This window comes from Mycetomoellerius zeteki, unplaced genomic scaffold (assembly GCF_001594055.1).
Source record: "Mycetomoellerius zeteki isolate Tzet28-1 unplaced genomic scaffold, Tzet1.0 scaffold58, whole genome shotgun sequence".
Classification (NCBI taxonomy): domain Eukaryota; kingdom Metazoa; phylum Arthropoda; class Insecta; order Hymenoptera; family Formicidae; genus Mycetomoellerius; species Mycetomoellerius zeteki.
In genome coordinates, this window is record NW_017257588.1 from 1,855,054 (window position 1) to 1,864,126 (window position 9,073).

At 39.2% G+C, this 9,073-nt stretch overlaps 1 protein-coding gene across 1 annotated transcript in view; it reads right to left on the reverse strand.

The window, feature by feature from the left end:
- Positions 1-9,073, reverse strand: part of Awh (LIM/homeobox protein arrowhead) — an 18,558-nt gene that overhangs the window by 1,878 nt on the left and 7,607 nt on the right. The window contains exons 2-3 of the mRNA XM_018456455.1: positions 3,961-4,250; positions 1-214 (exon numbers count right to left, since the gene is read on the reverse strand). The exon at positions 1-214 is cut by the window's left edge and continues 1 nt beyond it. Of these exons, the coding sequence (XP_018311957.1) occupies positions 1-214; positions 3,961-4,250 (504 nt within the window). The remainder of the gene's footprint in view (positions 215-3,960; positions 4,251-9,073) is intronic.

Genomic DNA, 9,073 nt, shown 5'->3' on the forward strand with positions numbered 1-9,073 from the left:
GGAAGAGGTGTTGTTGCCCTCGACGACGTCAAGATAGTGCGTCTTGCAAAGCAATCGAGCGTCCAGGAGGGCGAATTGCTCACCGGTCGACAGCTGACGCGAGCAAGCGTCGCATGCGAAGCAGGCCAGATGATAAACCCTTTCCCTGGCCCTTCTCACCCAATCCCCAGCGCCCACGCTGCGCCCGCATTTCGCACACTTTGCTCCAAAAGTTCTGCAAAAACACGAGAAGCTCGCACTCGTGTTAACTGCGTAAACTGCCGCCAGGCGTATATCATTCATAAGTGTTAGTATACGTATCGTGGTGTGTCTCGGATTTATTTTGCGATATAGATTATAACGACAGCCAATATAGCCGGACTCGCTCGACACTCGATTGAACGAGTACACGAGGGGTGTAATGATAACCGCTCGAATATATCTCGGCGGACGGCGAAGGAGAAGAAGAAGCGAAGGCCGACGGGCGGTAGCTCGAGAGAAGAGGAAGAAAAGAGACTTTAGAGAAGAGATATTCGTGTCGAGGAGCAAGTGGTCTCCGCATCGGCGCGTGTTTCGCGGCCGTTTATTTCTTCGACTCGCTCTTCGTTCCTCCCTCCTACGAGCTTTGGGAAGGATCTGTGAGAGAAGTATCGCGCGAGGCACAAAGTATCGTTCCCTCCGAGATACACGTTCACGCCTTCCGGTCAATACCCGCGCGTACCGGCGCGCTCGTAATTCGAAACTCTTGCGTTTTAATTAACCCTCGGTTGTGCGAGAAAACGACCGGAGAATTATACAATAGCCCTCATGCATTAATTAGTCGGAATTATACATATGCGGTCTGTACACCGTCGAGATTCTCGCGGCGGAGTCGGCTGCGCGCCGTGATCTCTAATAAAGTGTATCGCATGCTTGCATGTAAATCCGCCGGATCGATTCTAATAATACCAGCGCAGTATAAATGCGCGCGTTCGTGCGATAGGGCCCCGGACGTCGTAAACGGTAGCCGTGTACCATGGCCGTGGACACACGAGCTGCACGATCGGATGAATGGAGTGGATGGAGGCTCGCGTTTACCGTAGGATGCGATCGTGAGGATGGCTCAACGAGAGGATGCTCGTTCCTTCGGCGTGGCAGTGGCACCCGTAGTCCTGGTACAGCAGCCGGCCCGTGTCGCCGGGAGTGTCGCGGTCGATAATTAAACAACGACCAGACGGCCCATTAGCCCATTATCATATTCATGAACACGGAAAGTGCATCCGATTCGATACCCCGCCCGAGTTCGTTCTTCCCTCCCTCTCCTCACACTGCGCATTTATGTGGATTGTGTTTGCGAATGCCTGCGGCGTACATCGGCGCGCTTCGAATACCTTATGGGTTGCCACGCGACTATCCCGGTGGTCATTACCCTCCCCCTCGCCACCGCACCCTGTGCCTCGGATGTTGTCGAAAAATCTCTCGCTCTGGATCGCAGAAGGATAATGCATTTCCGCACGCACCGAAGAAATAGCTTTATTCACCTTGAGCTTATCGAAAGAGGCACGTGTGCCCTCCATCGCGACGCCTGTCTTCTTGAAATCTTGTACGTTTATTTTTTGAACGCAGATAGAGAACAAAGAGAGTTAGAAACGCGATGTAGATTCTATCGCGCGACGTCTGGCGAGATTTAACTTCTCTGATCTGCCGATACGCGCGCCTTAATCCTATTGTCCTTTTAAGAGAAGCAGCTAATTCCTTGTCCTGGCGCTAAAGGTGATCTCTCGTCACGCCCACGTCGGAAGCTAGGGAAGGATTTGAATTTCGAGCGACTATCGTCCGCGATTACGACACACGGTGTGTCACACACCATGCAGATTTTCGAGAGCATACGTAAAAGAAGGTTTTGTTGAAGTATCTACAACTTTTAGATACAAAGGCAATTTGAAATTCGCGACTTAAGGAGGTTCTCGTGCTACTTCCTAGTCAATAGACAGTCTATTCATAATAATATGCAAAACAATTAAAATACTGGAAAAAGATTACTAACAATCGGTCTTGTTTTTAATTTTAATTATTATTCATATAATTTCAGGTTTTAAATTTTTATTTTTGAATATTCACAACTATAATGCACTTCAGCGATGTTCCAATGCGTTTACGCAATCACGGAAATCCGTTTCTTGAATCTCCTCAAAATAATTGTTTACAGTAATTATCAATTTTCTTTATATTACATTGTATACTATAGTGCATTATCACTCAATTTTCATCTCCTTAAATATTTCTATAGGTGTTTAACCTTTCAAAAAATTTAATCGTGGCACATAGTGTTTAATATTATGGTTTTACTATGGACATCTACATATCATTGTTCATATAAACTAACTTTTACAACAAACTACTTAACAGAACAAGTTTAAACTTTAAAATTGTATATAAGACAGATGTCGTTTTACAATGTATCAATATTTCAAATATATTACCGTTATTTATGATTAGGCTGCGAAATTTTCAAATTTCCCTCATAGATACAAATCTAAAAATAATTTTATCAAACCATCAAAATAATTATGTAAAACATATAAGCTGGTTGTTAGAATATTAAACAATAAAGTTGGTTTTGTAGAATGTTAGAGATAAAGATAATAAAAAAATATTAAATTTTTGAAGAATAAAGTCGCTGCAGTCTCGAAAACGAAAGTAAAGTTTTAAAAATAATTTAAATAATAACGCCTCCCTCAAATAGGTTCATGAAATAAAAATAAAATCCATGATTAAAAATTATTAAAACAAAACTGATTCTTCGTTCAACAGCGAAGAAGAATAGAGTCAGCGAGAATAAATACAAGAATAAATATTGAGAATGTTAAACTTTCTACAGCATTACTCATCATCCTACATTGTTTTAATGATCCAACAAAATTATTTTCAAATCTGTATGATGTACCTAACTAAATTTTTAGATACTCCAGCAAAATTGTTCTTTCCGTGAAAGGGAGCTACAATGTCGATGCGAGATGAGAGATGAGAGACGTGAAGGCGAAGTGAAATCTTACGTCCGATACTTTACTCTGAAGATCCCGCTTGCTTGTATTTTTCTTTCTTTTTTCTTGCCGTTTTGTCCATTATCGCGCGAGAGGAGACGGGACGGTTCTCTCGGAGGCGGTTGTCGGCGGCGGTTGTCGACGGGTCTACAGGGTCCACGGGTCGCGTTGGGATCCCGCCGACGATCGGGTCATCGAATGGCAACGTTACCAGGCAGAAAGCACGAATCAAAAAAATTACGCGGCAGATTCCTTCGGACCTCCCGCATACTGTCGGGTCCGAGCGACTCGCCCGAGTTAGCTAGCGTCAAAAAACTCGGAACCACTCTTGTGCAATAATTAACGAGGATACCTTATTCAATTCGCGCAGGCGAGAATGAAAATTAATTTATTTCGACGAATGATTTGTTCCCCCGCTTAACTCACCGGGGTACTCTTGTTGCGCGATAACGCGTGTATGAATTTAATATGAAATCAAACGTCAGACATTCGCCATCGCCAGATGCGGCGCGCAACGATCGGATATCACGACGGGCTCATGTCGGAGCTCGGTTGGTGCAAGAGACCCAGGTGACTGAAGTAACTGATTGACAGTTGGATAAACACATTGGGCAGGCTGCGCCCGAAGCCTTCCGTACAATCGACGAGTCACCGCGGGTTCCGTCGACTTTGATCTCTACGACCGTACGTCTTACATCGCTATCGATGCGCATCGCGCGGCAACAAAAATATTCCACTTATTCATTCAACGATGCGAGCAAAAAGAAGCGGCTATTTTCTCCCTCCATCTCTCTCTTTCTCTCTCTTTTTTCTTTCTATTTCTCTCCATCCGCCTCGTTCTCTTTCAGTTGACACGTATAACTCGTTGAGCTGATTTAATTGTCCAATCAAATCGCGCAACCAAAAAAGTAACGCGAGTATTATTTCAGGTGAAAGTACCAATCGATAGTCGACTTACCGATCGTAGTCGTGCCTGCAGTACACTCGCATGCCTCTCTGGAAGCACGAGTGCTGATCGTGCAATGGCCTGGCACAAGCGCTACACCTCAGACACCTGGAGTGCCACGTACGTCCGCCTACGCAAAGGATAGTTCGTTCGCGTACTCTTTCGCCGCATCCACCGCACTCCATTACGCTCGGCGATGTTTCCGGGCCGGCAACCAGCCCGCTGGTACCTTCAGGACAAGCGTTGGGACCGCCGACGCCGCTGTCGCATGCACCATCGCCACTCGTGTCCTCGACTTCCGTCTGTGTATACAACAAAACAGCAAAATCCAGATTTAGTCTGTAAACACGATCCAAAAGTTTCCACAAACATTCCACAAATTCCGTAAGAACGTGAAAAACACATTAACTCTAAATTATTTACGTGAGTTGTTTTTGTGGGTAATTATATGTATACACCTGGGATGTACCTATATTATTTCTCAATTCTAGATTTATTATCATTTACACACATTTTATACTGGTATCTAAGGCCTATGTTCATAGTTCTTATACTTAAGTACAATTTTGAGATATCATAAGCTACTCAAAGGATCGTATTAGCATTTTAAGACATTATTTATTTATTATTATTTTCTACTAATAATTATTGCAAAAAATGTAATAATTCTGTCATAATTATAGAATTATAAAATAAAAAGATTCTCTGTATACTCTTGAAAATAAAATTAATTTCTCAATATTGAAGTTTAATTTGCGTGGAAAAAAAATTTGTCAGTGATGAATATTTTTTGTTCAGAATATTCTTCATCACTAACAAACTTTTATTCAATCTTTAAATCATTTTAAAGACAGAATTTTAGAATACTTTTAGTGATATAAAAAAATAATTCATCATTAAAAAATGTATGAAATGAAAATCGAATGTATAAGAATAAAAATGTGGTTGTTTATGAAAAATTTTATTATTTTTTCTACATAAAGATTTGTACCATTGCAAGACAACCTGTCTATCTCAAAAATTTATACTAGTACAAATCTGGCATGACATTTCGCAAGAAGAAATTAGGGCCTGCATTAATATGAGGAATCGACTACAAACAGTAATCGAGCAACGCGGAGGCAATACGCGTTATTGAAATTTACACGCAGAAGCACGATGTGCAAAATCTACACACACACAGAAACGTGCAAAATACATCCAGCAACCTCGTTGTGGTGCATATCCGGTAATGCAGATAATGTCGGTAGTATATGTCAAAAATGCAAGAGTAACTTTAAAGTGCTGTAATTTTGCGAAAAAAAAATCGCAGTGACTCGTTTTTTTTTTTAAATTAAAGGGGAAAGTTCGAACTTTATGCCGCTGCGGTATTCCCCAAAAAAATTTTACAAAGTCCATGCATTCCGTCAATCTTTGCAATTTTCAATATGACAAATACACCCTCATATTTTTGAGAGTTACAGTGGGGGTGCATCAAATTAAAAATCTGGCCATAGCGTCTTAAAGTAGAAATTGCAAGCTTTAATTTAAAAAAAAAGTTATCCTACGATATATATATATATATAAAATTTTTCGCAAAGTTATCGTTAGTCAAAGTTCGCCAATTTTTACCCACAATTTTTCTATGCTATAATCTTTTTGAGTGTATGACTATTAAAGATTAATATTATATTATATTTTTAATTAATTTAATTTTTATTAATATAATATTGATAATAATTCAAATTAATAATAATTAAATTAATATATTAAATTAAAATTCTTACGAAATTGCAATAATTAGAAATTTGCCCTAAATTTGCCTTATTTGAGCGATATATCTCACGTATTTTTGATTTTTTTTTTATTAAATTTACTTATAAAATACATATTTTTTCATATATTTTAGAATAAGTAAACTATTCACATTGTACTAACAGATTGGCAACAAATTCAATCAGTAATTACTAATAAATTGGCATCAACTATTAAGTTTATATTCTGTCGACGGATTCTCTTGCAATATTCAAATCTGTGTAGATTTGCAACAGAAATGGAAACCGAGTAGACATCTCTTAATTGCAGATTCTGCTCTATTTCTGCCATCAAACTACATCAAAGTTTGCTTGATTTCTGCCAACTTACAGTTGACAAACTTTGCTGTATTTCTGCCGACAGTACTATGTTAAATTCTATATACGATTGTCACCTTTCGATTAGCATTCTATTAACGGTTCTTTTGCCTGTTCACTATATCTTATCGGAGATCAACAGTTATATAAATAACAAAATTGTTGAAATAAAGTCTGTTTTCTGTGGCTGAACTAGTGTATACTTTTGGAATTTAAAGTGAGATAGGTATGTTTGATGTTTGTCGAAAGCAAGAAAGAGAGTTCTAGTGCAGGAACAGAAAACAGACCAATTGAAACTTTCTTGTAGTGCGTTTAAAAAAAAACAGGGTATCAATCATGAAACTTTATCCCTAGGATGGAAAGTGAAAAGTGAAAATTTTAACCATTAAAGTTAATGGAGAAATTTTTTACTTTCCACTTTTCATTATTTTATCATTATTATATCATTATTATATTATTATCATTATTATATTATTTTCGTTATTATATCATTATCAAAATTAAGGTACCTCTTCACGTGGACGCTTGACGCTCATTTTTAGCGTCAAAATAGGTTACATGATTAAAATTGACGCTTGACGTTCGTCAATTTTTATCACGTGATTTGTTTTACTAAAAATGAGCGTCTAGCGTCAGCATGAAAACCCACTTTTAAAAAATAGGCCTATAGAAGCCTTATTTTCGAAAATATCGTATACAAAAATACTAGGGAAATCTAAAATATACGTATAATTATACATAATACATTCAATCTTCTTTTATTATTCCAAACTTATAAAATTAAATATATAAAGAGAAAGTGTTCTACGGAAAAATGCACATCAGAACATTCAAATTATGTTAAGGTTGCCAATTATACTTTTGCAAAAATTGTTTTAATAAGCGACACAAATGAAGCAAAAAGGAGAATTGAAAACAAAATTACGCATTTTATAAGAAACATGACATCAAACAGTTTTTAATTTTATAAGTTTGGAGTAATAAAAGAAGATTGAATTTTGGGAGTTGTTGGGTCGCCATGTTGGATCTTTGGATTGATTCCAAATTTTCACGCACTCCTAACACTCTAACAATTTGAAAATTGGGATTTCAAACGGTGTAAAAAAAAAGATACAAAAATTAGCGATTTTTCGAGTTTATAGTCCGTCATATTGGATTCGCCATTTTGAAAGCGGTGAATGTAAAAGATATAGACTTCAAAATCATAGATCTGTGGTTGTATATATTTAACAAGTTAGATATAACTCAAATTTGAGGTTGTGCGAAAAAACACCAAATTTTCATAATTCACATTGAATTATTTAAAGCATTAAAGATTCAGCTTCGACCGTTATAGGCATTTAATTTCTAGTATTGATTGATTTAGTATATGATTTCTCACATATGCGGTCTAAAATAAAGATTCTTATACGTTACGTACATTATACATTTCTCTAATGCTTTTGTATGCAATATTATTAAAAAATAAGGCCTCTGTACTCTTGTATTCTTATAATTTTATACTGAACTCACCAATATCAGTGTTGCTATACAAAGAACAAACCAATTGATAACCGCAGTCTTTTTTCGAGAACGTCAAACAGACGCAAGGCCCCAAGCCTGATTTATAGGGACACGCCCCCCTCGTTCGAGAGTCATTTCGCCGATGACATCGAGGGGTTGCATAGTCGACGTTAACACCCCAGATTTACCGTAACAAGACCGGTAACATAATGACCGAGAGAGATTCGGAGGCGACTACCCAAACGGCCATTATGCTTCCCATCGGCGTTACTGCAGCCTCCCTTATTTGGGGGAATGTGTCGCGGGATGTTGCGGACGCTCGGGGACGTGCGAGCTGCGTGTGTTACCTCGGGCGTGAGAGGTGTCGAGGCGAGAACACGCATTTACACGCGGTGCGTGTACCAGCACAGCTCCGGTTGACACCGACACGCGTGTCACCATTATTGAAAAGGAACGAGCGCGATTCGTGTCGTCTATTATGGGGTGAGGACTACGAATCGAGTGCCGTTGGCTGCCGCCGATCGCTGCGGTTACGTTAGCTCACGGTGGGGTGCCTTTTGCGCTTGACCAGCTGCCTGGTGGATCGTTTACTGGGTTCGCAACTCCACAAACTGGATATACGCGCGATTCGCAAGTCGCTTCGCGCACGGAAGCGAAGTTGCAGAACGGGTGAGATATCGATAAGACACGAGCGATAAATAACTGGTCGAATAAACAAATGTAAGAATCGTTATCTCCAGCGATCTGTTCATACAAATTCAATTCTCGAAACGCAGCACGGTTGAACTAATTTGTTTTAACAATATTGTAAATCCGATTAGCGCGCCTACCGTCTAGAGATAGATAATTGAAAATGCGAGGAGATACGATATCGATGTTGTTCCACATGTTCGAGCTTTAGGAGAATTCTGTGACGCGTGTAATTTATATCAGTACATTCAACGTACATATTATACAACGGTGCCTCTCGCTGTATACGAGATCGGATGAAAGAACGCTATCCGTGTTCTGCAGGATAGTAAACGTATCAGCGGTTAATCCGCGCTTATGCGTACACACGTTGGCGCGGGACCGAGAGTCATAGGTGACAATAATAACTTCGAGTTACACGCGAAGCGGCGTCGTAAAGCGAGGGATTAGACTTCTTCCGTCTAATGTATGTGCCATGCCTTCGAAAGAACTCGCGAGAAAGGCCTTGCAGCGAGGCAACGAAAGTGAACCGGCGCTTGAGACATGGCTGAGAGTTAGATTTGGTCAGATTAATATAATTAAAGGCGTTCAGTTTTGGATAGACTCGAGGTATGCTACTTAAATTTCTCTTTATTTCGCGAATAAGATTTATTACTACAAATAAACTGAAGGCCATATGAAGCTTTTAAAAACACTTTAGCGATGAATTAATATCAATTATTATCATTATTATTATCGTAAGCTTGATATATTTACTAAAAAAATTTGATAATAATAATCAAGCTTAGACGAGAGAGAGATAGAGAGGAGGGGAAGGGAAA